General features: G+C 42.0%; 1 protein-coding gene across 11 annotated transcripts in view; it reads right to left on the bottom strand.

Annotated features, from left to right (window-relative positions):
- Positions 1-13037, bottom strand: part of AGRN (agrin) — a 670274-nt gene that overhangs the window by 479785 nt on the left and 177452 nt on the right. For 7 of the 11 annotated variants that reach the window (XM_075327095.1, XM_075327101.1, XM_075327098.1 and 4 more), the window contains exon 3: positions 2714-2734. The exons of the other annotated variants lie outside the window; for them this stretch is intronic. In XM_075327095.1, the coding sequence (XP_075183210.1) occupies positions 2714-2734 (21 nt within the window). The remainder of the gene's footprint in view (positions 1-2713; positions 2735-13037) is intronic. 11 annotated transcript variants of the gene reach the window in all.

Genomic DNA, 13037 nt, shown 5'->3' with positions numbered 1-13037 from the left:
GGCTGGTAACTAAGGTAAATATCGGGTAACCACCTTGGTTACCCGATGTTTATCTTGGATACAGCTTACCTCAGCTGCCAGACGCCGGCTCCTGCTCTCTGCTCGCTTCATTTGTCGCTCTCTTGCTGTCACACACAGCGATCTGTGTGTCACAGCAGGAGAGCGGCTTTGAAGAAAACGAACCAGGGCTGTGTGTAACGAGCAGCGATCTCGCAGCAGGGGCCAGATCGCTGCTCATTGTCACACACAGCGAGATCGCTAATGAGGTCACTGCTGCGTCACAAAAAGCGTGACTCAGCAGCGATCTCGGCAGCGAGCTCGCTGTGTGTGAAGCACCCCTAAGAAGCTGGACTCCTGTTTGATATGTGCTGATCATTTGTGAATGTTGCATACAGCGTTTTTTCTAGCATAGTACATAAAAGATAAAAAAAATAAATTTCAGCCTCAGGGGGGATGGGTCTTAAACTGCTGAAGAGAAAAAAACGGCATCAGAAGAGCAAATATAAAGCACTTTCACTGGAGCAGTTTAGCAAAATATATTTTTATATATCTTTAAAGGTATTTTGCAATGAGTTACTACTTTGTAGAACAATACAAGACTAATCCAATCTCACACAATTTACACATATAGAGCATATTTTCCAGAGATAACATGAAAGAAACCTCGGATCTCAACAGTGATACTTTGCTAAAAATACTGGAAATGGCAGCATAAAAAAGAGTGAATCAGCTCACCACCATGTAGTCATTCCAGGAAGGAAAATCCGGACGGAGCTCGTGGGTCAAGAAGGCTGTAGTCTATCAAAAAAAGGCGGATCCCCAGCACAAAGAACGCCCATAGAAACTTGAAATAAAGTTAAAATGTCATTTTATTCCAATAATGGTTAAAAAGTGGGGAAGAAGGAATAAAACATAACTTCTCCGATCTGTGCGTTTCAGACGCAATCATCCTTAATCATGATCATGTCTGAAAACGCGTAGATCGGAGGAGTTATGTTTTATTCCTTCTCCCCCCTTTTTTAACCATTATTGGAATAAAATGACATTTTAACTTTATTTCAAGTTTCTATGGACGTTCTTTGTGCTGGGGATCCGCCTTTTTTTGATTGTGTGCAAATGGCAGCCACTACATCATACGCTTCCAATCTAAACTTTAGCAAAGCCCATCTGCTGGTTGTAAACTCACAATTTCGACGGCAGCGAATGATGAAACCCAAAAATGATGGTGTATTGATTGCATATTACAAAAGCAACTTTGAACATATATTAAAAGAGCTGTCCATCATTTTTTTATAATAATGGTCTATCATAGTTTATTGAGAAAAAAAGTGCAGGACGCACACCCGGCTGCCCCATTCCCTCGCCACTCTGCTTGCTTCTTCTTCTGGATGTGATATCAGGCAGCCACTTAAATTCACATCATTTTGTATCTTTGATAGAAGATAGAAGACAGGAGAAATGTGGGAAGGGCCATGGAGAGAAGAGAGAATTTAAAGGTAATTTGTCACCAGGTTTTTGTTATCAAATCTGTGAGCTGCATTATGTAGGGGCAGTGACCCCGATTCCAGTGATGTATCACTTATTGGACTGCATGCTGAAGTTTTGACAAAATCAATGTTTTCACTACTGATATACCAGTTCTCTAAATGCTGAGCTATGTATAACCCCACCCCCACTACTAATTGGCAGCTTTCTGCCTATGCACAGTGCACACAAATAGCTGTAAATCAGAGGTGGTGGTGGCGGGGTCACACAGAACTTATTAATATGGAGGATTATTTGGTAGCAGGTGTACTAGTCCTATAGTGATAATCTCCTGTTAAAAATACAGTGAGTGTATCAAAACTACAGCAAGCAGCCCAAGTGACACATCGCTGGAATTAGGTTATCTGTCTCTACATTATTCAGATGTTAAATTAGACAATTGGATAAATGGCCAACGCGCTAAAAAACTCACTCCTCTGCTACAGAAAAAAACAGCAAATAACTCCTAATAATAATAGGACCTAATGGAGCACTAATTCACAGATGCCTTTGCCAACAATAACAATATGTTGCATACAAATTTTAATCACACATTATCTTAGCACAGATAAGTTTATTTCATTGATCTCAAAATTAGGTGACAAAAATCTGGTGACACATTCCCGTTAAATTTTTTTAACCCCTTACTGGCACATTTGATTTGCACCAAATTTAATCTATGCAAATCAAATTTCCCATCAGATTTCAACCAAATGTGACTAAATTGAATTCTGGTGGATTTGCTCCTTTCTATGGTTTATTCATTCTGATCACACAACTGACATTCCTGCTCTAAAATATATTGAATGATACATGATCCCAATAACATGCATATTTTCAGGAGTCCATAAATGTAGTGAAATGCCGAATCCTTAGATGAATTGCTGGTTGAAGTTGAACTAGTAAAAAAATACAATCTTTTTTTTCCGATGTGTGAAGGATTCTTTTCCTATTTATCACATCGCCAAATGTTACTGCTTTTTACAAGCCAGTTTTTTTTTTAACAATTCAAAGGTCAAGTCCGGTTTAACTCTACCACTGCGCAAAAAAAACGGCCAAGGATCGCGATCCATCATTTGCAGAATGGAGATGAGCACAGATGAGTCGACACATTTAATGCTACAGCACGAAACGGATGGGGAGGTAAAGAATGAGCATGTGAGATGCAGGGTGACAGCCTATTACTTACCAGCGCTAAGCCTCCTGTGCTCTACAGAAAGCAGGTGAAGAAGAAGAGAAGAAAGAGAGTTAGTCACATTAATGGAAGCACACATAAATCACTTCTCAGATTCATGAGCGAGAGGTAGATTAGGCAGAATATAAAAAAAAAATTAGGATGGGGCAAGGTAAAAAAGAAATCATATCTTAGCAGTCAGTTTCCATGAGATATTCAATTGTCAATTATTGTAATTTTTTAATTGTATTTATGACTATTATTACTGTAATATTTTTCACTATCTTAAAGGGAACCTGTCACCAGATTTGTCCCCTATAAACTGTGGCCACCATATACAGCATTCCAGAATACTGTATATAAGTGTCCAGACTAATCTGTAGAACGTAAAAAAACAACTTTTATTATACTCACCTGCGAGGCGGTCCGATCTGATGGGTGTCGCTGGTCTTTATCAGGCGCCTCCTCTCTTCCATCGCCTTCCTACTTCCCTGCTTTGTGTGGATGATGTGTCCTACATCATGCATACAGAGTCTGTCATTGCGCTCCTGCACATGCACACTTCTCTGCCCGATTGCGGGCAGAGCACAGTACTGTAATGCGCAAGTGCGAGGGAAAGGTTAAAGACTGCCCGTGCATGCACACTACAATAGTTTGAGCTGGACTCAACAGGGCAAAGAGAAGTGTGCAGGAGCGCAATGGAGGCCTCTGTGTGGCTGATGTAGGACGTATCATCCACACGGAACAGGGAAGGAGGACGGTGATCGCTAAAAAAGAGGAGGCACCAGACCTGAGACCAGCAATACCCATTGGACCGGACCACCCCCTAGGTGAGTAAAATAAAAGATGTTTTTATGTTATATAGATCGGCCTGGGCTCTTATATCCAGTAATCTGGAATGCTGTATATAAGATCTCACTATTGGTGGCAGTAGCTTATAGTCGCCAAATCTGGCGACCGGTTCCCTTTAACTTTGATACTCTCCTTCCATTGTGCTCATTTACTACTAGACCATGAAGAGGGTTTTTCATTCAAATCTGCATAAAAGTTTGAGTAACTCCAAATACTTTAAAATGTACAATTGTAATAAGAAATGGCACTTTTAGTAAATAATCTCGTAAAAGCAGAGCAAAGAAAAGCTACAACCTATTTTTTGTTGAAATAGCTGGACTGAAAGGCTTTCTGAAATCTCATAGCTGTTGCTGGTTCTGTAAAAAAACCATTATATTTTGAATTAACAAAAATCTCAAAAAAATGCTGCAAAAACGAAATATGTGAACAAAGCCTTAAGGCCGCTTTACACGCAACGACATCCCTAACGAGATGTCGTTGGGGGTCACGGAATTCGTGACGCACACCTGGCCTCATTAGCGACGTCGTTGCATGTGAAACGCAGAAACGTCCGTTAACGTTCAAAATTACTCACCTAATCGTTGATGCGTCGTTTCTTTCCCGATTACCGTTGCTGTTGCAGGACGCAGGTTGTTCGTCGTTGCTGCGGCAGCACACATTGCTATGTGTGACACCGCAGGAACGAGGAACTACATTATACCTGCGGCCGCACGCAATGAGGAAGGAAGGAGGTGGCCGGGATGTTCGTCCCGCTCATCTCCGCCCCTCTGCTTCTATTGGGCGGCGGCTTAGTGACGTCGCTGTGACGCCGAATGAACTATCCCCTTAGAAAGGAGACGGTAAGTATGTGTGATGGGGACTAACGATGTTGTGCGCAACGGGCAGCGATTTGCCCGTGACGCACAACCGACTGGGGCGGGTACGCTCACTAGCGATATCGGTACTGATATCGCAGCATGTAAAGTGGTCTTTAGACTCTTGCAAGGTTAAAACGGATTTTTTTTTTAACAGACACCTATTCAGAGAATGCTCCTCCTTTTAGGAGTTTTTAGTTTCTTGGAGCAGTTTTGAAGGTTTTTATTTTTTTTTATCTAAACCGCTTTTTGTAGCCTCTTGATTGAACAATGCCTAGTTTGGAGCAGATTCAAAGTCTAAACATTGTTTTTCTTTGCTAACAGGTATTTTTCAAAAACTGAAGTGGACGAAAAAAACTGATCAAAAGACTGAATATTTGAACATAACAGTGGATTTCCAATAGAAGTGGACAGAAAGAGTTTTTTCAGTATTTTTTTAAGTGATTATGTTGGGGTTTTTTTTTTGTTTTGTTTTTTTTTAAAGCTGACCTGTTCCAATTAATCCTCAAAAACCACTGTGTACACGTGCCCTAAGAAATAAAACCCCGATATTCAAGATGGTTACAGTATGAGCAGGCTGAATAAATAAAAGCAGAGATCATATCCTGTTATACTGACCTAAAAGAACAAATGGAAACTTATGATCATAAAACCAAAAAAACTACAAAAGCTCCCACTGGGATTCCTTGGACACATCCTTACATGTTCTTACATCCATTTCACTAAATCACTGAAAATTCTATTTAGAAGCATTTTCTGATCGTATGTTTTATTGTTGTGTAACCGAATCCTTCCTTCCTGATTCAGTTCTGCCAAATGAAATCATTATGCTTGTGTGCAGTATGTGGGAAAAGCATCCACATTGATGCTTCCAACAAACACAAGGGTCCAGGTTGAATACTATGTGGCTCTGGTTCCTATGACTTCGCCCACCTTCCTCTCCTTAACTTGTCACAAATAGGGGTCATATAAGGACAACCACAGCTATTTTCAGGATGCTATAGTTTTAAGAAAAATATATACATAAAATACAATATGCTATAAATTTTAAAGTACTGATTGTAAAAAGCAGAAATTGGACCCAAGATAAGAAAACTACTTATTTTAGTTTAAAGGGGTTCACCAGTAAAAACAAGGTGATAGCATATCAATCGGTGTGGGTCTGACCGCTGGAACCTATATTGATTGGCAGAACAGGGAACGTTTATCCCAGTGTACATACCTGATTGCAGATCCGTTCACGTTCTATTGGGCTACTGAGTGCTGTGCTTGGCTTTTAATTACAGCCCCTTAACAAATGAATGGAGCGGCAGACAGGTCTAGTGCATTGCCGCTCCAATGTGCATGTGCACTGCCGCTCCAATCCTCATGCGCACTGCAACTCCAATGTGCAAAGCCGTTCCAAAGCGCATGTATATGCGCACTCCCTATAGTCAAATCCCCACCAATTTTTATGTTATCACCTATATTGTGGACAGGTAACATATTTTTTTTACTGGAGAACCCCTTAAATATACTACATATTTTTTTAGGAGGAAAATCTACTTTAAAACATCTTATTAGTGGTGAGTGAACACTAAAAGGTTTGGGTGCTCGTTACTCATAACGAGCAATTGAACGCTCGGAGGGGCGTGACTCGTGTACAGAGTATAGTGGAAGTCATTGGGGGACTTGGCCATTTTTCCAGGAAATCTTCTAGAAAAATGCTTGAGTTCCCCACTAACTTCCATTACATTCATTATACTTGATAAACAAATCAAGTCCGTCTGAGTGTCCAACTGCTTGTTACAAGTACCGAGCACCGGAGCATTGTAGTGCTCACTCATATACATATACATACAAGTATCCAAAGGAAAAGGCCACAAATATTCTCCTTTCTATTACCCAGGTGTTACTGGTATGTTGTAAATAAAATTCTTCAGGTTTCAATCTTTATGCAAAGAAGACTTCTTTCATTTTACATGCAACATGTTTCAATCCTCACTGGAATCCTCATCTCATAAACAATGTTAATCAAATGGGAGGAGTTGACAAGATTGAACGCTCTTGAAAAATCTAATTATGTACAACGATAGATGATACAAAATACCAACCAGCAAGCATATAATGGAAAGAAATATTGTAATATTTACAGTGTGGAGCCTGCCACCAATTCCCAAACAGTCATGACCAAATCTCTGGAAAGCACAAAATCTTAGTCTGAGCTTTATAGGTTTTAGAAACCAAAGTTTCAGACTAAACAAGTTATGGTGCTTTTCAGTGCACCATAATATATTGATATGGAAATTTTTAAGACACGTTCAAATCTTATTACGCCATGCTCAAACAATGCAGTTGCAATGCATTTTTCTTGTCTTATAAATGACTGCTGGATAGCGTTTGTAAGTACAATCAATTTTGTAAATCATTGCTTGGAAATTTTTGTCATTCTCAAAAACATAAAAACTTCTCTTTCATCAGATTGTTGCAGGACATGCGTGGTGCTTAGAAGTTTGTTTTTTATTGAACTTGTAACTACATTTTTGATGCTGGCCAGGATCATTGGAGTACTGATATCTTCTAAACTTGGCAAGCTTCAACAGAGTTTACAAGCTAGAAAGCAGCGGTAGTCTGTGTCTCAGGTAACAACAAGCTATAAACAAAAGAAAAAATTTAAAGGGAAAGTGTCGTCAAAAAACCCCAAAACTTTCAATAACTGGTAAAATGTAAAGTATTAATGTTTTGTTTAAATATTATTTGTTTTTAATTGAGAAAAATGTGATAAAAAAATAATTAAAAGTTTGATATTTTCCACTCTTAAACACTAGGGAGAGAAGCTGCTGAAATCCTACAGAAATCCGACTGTAGAGCTACTGTAGAACTAGCTCACATTAAAACTGCAGTAAAAGTGGTTGGAATCTGCTCTCCTGTGTGTGATGTCACCTTCCCCTCCTGTTCTGGGTGTTTCCAAAAGGATAACAAAAGATGAAGTTTAGAATCACACTGCAGAGCCATTTTGTTGGTGACCGCAAAGTGATCCTAATGTCGAAAGTGTCACTAAGGACAGCTGGCATAGTGCCCCACTATATCCCGCACCACACTGTATCCCCCATATACTGTGTTGCCGGCTGGAATCAGAGGTCCAAGGTGACATGCGGCGAGGAGAGGTGATCTGCAGCCTGTGCGGCACTGCACTACAGATATCATGCTGCGATCACTGTTTCCAGCCACATGCACTCACCTCAGACTTGCGTCCCTGGCAGCCTGTCCTGTCAGCCTGGTGTCTGTTCCTCCAGTCAGCGATCACAGCACAGAGCAGCGAGGAGCGGAGGACCTAGGTGAGCACATGCTGGGGGGGATGAACGGCCGAAGTAGGGGGTGAGCGGCGGAGGAGTGGGTGGTGAGCAGAGGGGGGGTGAACAGACGGGTGGGAGCAGCACGCCAGGATCACTTACGGTGCAATCACCACTGCCCAGCACAGGTACTCACCCCATCCTGGCGGTTGACAGGGGGAAAGTGCAGCACACAGCACACACTGTTAGCTCCACAAAGATGGCAGCGAAATCCTCCCTCTGCTGTGATCTGGACAGCCCAGGGGGCGTCTCCAGGTCACAGCAGAAGCTGTCTCTGTGATAAGTATAATGTCGTAGCCTGACAATTAGAATCAATGCAAAGAGGGCTGCCATAAATGAGGTGAGTAACTGGCATTACACACAGCAGATCCAAGATGGCAGCCCCCTGTGTTTCAGTAAAAATAGAATTATATAAAAACTAAATAAACAGTGAGTTTAATTTTGTATTAAAAATACTTGATTCCATAATCACTATTATTAATACCAAAATAAAAAAACATGACACATATCCCTTTAATATCTTGGCTGAAAACTTTAATAAGCAGTAAATAGCAAAAATGCTTGTTTTTACAAGTACTATCTGACAATATCCATCTACGAAGATGGTAACAACCTTGTAAGATCCAGAGCATTTTTGTCCAGCCTTCTAGTCCCATTCAGAAGTCAAAATAAAGCATTACATGATAGCCATTCAAATGAATATCCATCAATATAATAAGAGAATGACTTGATTATGTCAGCAAGAAAGTCGCTAGAAAACAGTGGCTCTTTATTCTGGCTCATGAGAGGGTGACTGGAATAGGTGTCTATCCTCCATGACATCTTGACTGAATATATGGACTGGGGATATCTACATGACACTAGCAAGTGGGTTGGATGAGAAAAGTCAGCATATTTTATATTAGCAGAAAGTTTGACACAGGTCATTGTTCTGGAAAAACTCCAGTTAAAAAGACCCAATTTTTCCATAAAACTGGTTTATTGGATTTTCATCGAAATTCATTGTTATTTTCTGCATTTGAAGTACATTTTTTAATAAAAAAAACTTTAATAAACATTACAATTATAAAAAAAGACTTAGTTCCTAATATACAGTATATATAAAAATATATATTTATTCACTTACCGTATTTTTCGCTTTATAAGACGCACCGGATTATAAGACGCACCCCCCCAAATTTGGTGAAGGAATTTTTTTTTTAATAAATGGGGTCCGTCTTATAATGCCAGTGTCCGTCTATCAAATCATATAGGGTATATGTCCCTCATAGCCCCCCATCCTAAAATTAGCGCCCTTCATCTGGATATGGCCACCTTATATTGAATATAGCCCCCTTGTGCTGGCACACGCCCCCTGTGGCTGCCACACTGCCCCCCTGTGGCTGCCACACACGGCCCCCCCTGTGGCTGCCACACACGGCCCCCCTGTGGCTGCCACACACGCCACACGGCCCCCCCTGTGGCTGCCACACACGGCCCCCCTGTGGCTGCTACACACGGCCCCCCTGTGGATGACACACACGGCCCCCCTGAGGATGACACACACGGCCCCCCCTGTGGCTGCCACACACGGCCCCACTGTGGCTGCCACACACAGACCCCCCTGTGGCTGCCACACACGGCCCCCCTGTGGCTGACACACACGGGCCCCCAGGCTGCTGCTTTTAGTAAAATAAACTCTTTCCTTACCTTCTCCAGCACTGTGCTCCCTCGTGTCCCCCTCCTCAGGGTTGAGCTCCGGCCTCCTGCCTGCATTTCCTGGTTCACGGTCCGGTCATGTGATCGGCACTGCAGAGTGAAATCTCTGCGTGCCTGATCACAGCACCAGGAGGGAGACACGCTGGATGGGGTAAGTAAAGAGTTTTTTATTTTACTATGGGCAGCAGCACGGGGGCCATAGCTAACACAGGGGTGCATGTGCGATCAAAGGGGCGCAGGCAGGTATAATATGCGCCGCTCCCCCAGCCCATCGCCGCGGTGCGGTTTCAGCACCACAGCTATGGACAGCGGCTTTGCATATTATATGAGCGGGAGCAGGAGATCAAAGATTCCCTCCCTCAGCTTCACCATCCCCCCCAGCAGCCCCCAGCACGGCTCCAGAGCGGCCCCCACCTCCCCTGGACCCTGCAGTATATAATCCGTATATTCGGTTTATAAGACGCACCCCCTACTTTCCCCCAAAATTTGGGGGAACAAAAGTGCGTCTTATAAAGCGAAAAATACGGTATATAGCGCCAATAATTCCATAGCGATTTAAATATCATAAAATCCCCCATATTATGAGAGCCTGAAACTGAGATTACACTAACATCAATAAATAAAAAGAGTCCAATTATGTTCTCAGATGCTGCACACATGAAGAAAACAAGAAGAGTTCCACTCAGATTCTCATGCTTACAGAATCCAACTGGTTTCAAAGTCAATTATGCTGAAAGATCAAACCAATGTCTCGTAGGAAAAGGATGATGTATTTGCCAAAGAACACAACTCCCCAGACGCTGACACTTCTAATATGTTTATTTGGAAGTTTAAATGAATGAAATAGTTTTACATGTAAACCAAACAAGACTTCCCTTTCATGGCCAAAAAAAGGGCAGCGTATAACTGGCTACTGGAAACAAGTGACTCTGACCTAAAATCCTCAAATGACTCCAGTCCACTTTGATAGTCAATTCTACAGCATACCATACAGAATTTTTAATAAAGTATAAATACACATGTTTTACAATTTTGGAAAATAAGAAAAAAAGTAAAGATTTTTTTTTTGTTGCTGTTATTTAGAGATAAGTACCATAACTGGGGAAAGACAGAATGGCCCAATTTTATTTTTAATAAGCTGGAATGAATTAATTCATGAGGCACTTTTGTAGCAGCTTGCTCGTAGAGGAAGCTACAGTGTCTTGTGAAAATATTCATTCCCCCCACCTGTGCATATGTATTCACCCCTTTTGCTATGAAGCCTCTAAAAATGTTGGTGCAAGTAATTACTGTTATATGTCCCATGCTCAGTGAATGGAAGTGCCCTTGTGTGCAATCTAAGCGTCCCAGGGTCTGACAGATTAATCACCTTTTCTGTAAGGTCACAGAGGCTGCAACACTATAAAGCAAGATGCACCATTAACCAAACAACACCATGAAGACCAAGGAGATCTCCAAGCACCATGAAGACCAAGGAGATCTCCAAACACCATGAAGACCAAGGAGATCTCCAAACAACAGTATGAAGACAAAGGAGATCTCCAAACAACACCATAAAGACCAAGGAGATCTCCAAAGGACACCATGAAGACCAAGGAGATCTCCAATCACTATAAAGACCAAGGAGATCTCCAAACAAGTCAGAGACAAAGTTGTTGAGAAGTACAAGTCAGAGTTGGGTTTTTAAAACTATCCCAATCTATGATGATCCGTGGAGCACCATCAAATCCATTATCATCAAATGATCAGTTTGCCAAAAGACACATGGAGACTGCCTAAATGTATGCAGGAAGGTGCTGTGGTCAGATGAGATCAAAATTAAAATTTTTGGTCACCAAAGTAAACACTATGTTTGGCACCAAATCGGCACAGCTCATTACCATAAGAATACCATCCCCACAGATTCAAAACATTGTTAAGAAATCTCTACAGCACAGAGCTTGCTTAAGACACTGGCCACTGCTGATAGAGCTAGGAAGCTACCAGTAAACTATAGAATAAAAATTCCATCCTTTCTGGAGAACAGAGAGGATTTTTAATGAGAGTTCAGTTGAAAAGTTGCTCGTATTTACAAGCACATTACAATTTTATATGGTTAAGTTGACGAGACAACCCCTTTAAAGACCCTCATCTATCAAGTAGAGGATACAAAAGAACATTTTGCCCTCCATACATTGCAGAGACAGTGAATTGTTTGATATAGACAGTTGCTTTGGGGTTTCCCCAAATATTACAACAAAAAGGAGGCACAGAAGTGGGAAACCTTGATCAATGCACTTTGTAATTAAAATATTATACAAAGAGGACAACCCCTACAAGGCAAACTTCATATTGGTTTCTTGTATAGCACTTTAGGCTATGTGCCCACGCTGCGGATTTCTCGCGGATTTTGCCGCGGATTTGCCGCGGATTTTCCGAAAATCTGCAGCAGCGGCACTTCCAAACCATTTCAGTGGCATTTTGGAAATGCTGTGTCCATGCTGCGGATTTTTCCGCGGCGGATTTGCCGCGGATTTTGATCCGGAAAAATCTGCAGCATGTCAATTATTGTTGCGGATTTTGGTGCGGATTTTGGGTATAAAATGGGGGAAAAAAAAAAATCCGCATCAAAATCCGCGGCAAATTCGCGGTAAATCCGCGGTAAATCAGCGGCAAATCCTCGGCAAAAAAAAGGTGCCGCGAAAGTCGCGGATTTTCATGCAGAAAAATCCGCAGGTACATTCTACCGTGGACACATGGCCTTAGGTTGATTAAATAGATACAATTGCACTACTAATAGGATTGCTTTAGAGGTCTTTCCCATATATTAGTAATTTACACATTTGCACTATTTTACACATTGCACAAGTATTAATATACAGATTACAGGCAGTTTTCTTATGCTGCTAAAACCACATTTCCAGCAGCACCTTGCTTCCCAGTGCTGCAGACCCTTCTCTAGGCTATGTGCGCACGTTGCGTATTTGCATGCAGTTACGCTGCGATCTGCGCCGCAGCGTAACTGCATGCGTCCTGCGTCACCAGCATAATCTATGAAGATTATGCAGGAGACGTGCGCACGTGGCGTATTAGAGCGCATCGCTTCGGCTACTGCCCGAAGCGCAAATTCTAAGAAGTGACATGTCACTTATTCCGTGCGCTCTGCATGTATCCCCCGCTCTGTCTATGGCAGGGGCTGCACTCAGAGCGCATGAAATCAGCTTTTTTTTTTTTTTCATTACGGACTCTTTCTGCAGCGATTTGAAGCGCACGTGTGCTGTTCAAATCGCTGCAGAAATTTCTGCAGGGACAGAACGCTACGTGCGCACATAGCCTAAGGGCGGCTTTGCACACTACGACATCGCAGGTGCAATGTCGGTGGGGTCAAATCGAAAGTGACGCACATCCGGCGTCACTTGCGATGTCGTAGTGTGTAAATCCTAGATGATACAATTAATGATCGGAAAAGCGTCGTTATCGTATCATCGGTGCATTCTCTGACATTTCCATAATGCCGGTGCAGAAAAAAGGTACGATTTAGTTCCTCGTTCCTGTGGCACCACACATCGCTGTGTGTGAAGCCGCAGGAGCGAGGAACATCTCCTACCTGCCTCCCGGCTGCAA

Source organism: Anomaloglossus baeobatrachus, chromosome 11, assembly GCF_048569485.1.
Source record: "Anomaloglossus baeobatrachus isolate aAnoBae1 chromosome 11, aAnoBae1.hap1, whole genome shotgun sequence".
Taxonomy (NCBI): Eukaryota; Metazoa; Chordata; class Amphibia; order Anura; family Aromobatidae; genus Anomaloglossus; species Anomaloglossus baeobatrachus.
The sequence above is the reverse complement of the archived record's forward strand: the minus strand, read 5'-3'. Positions and strand labels throughout refer to the sequence as shown.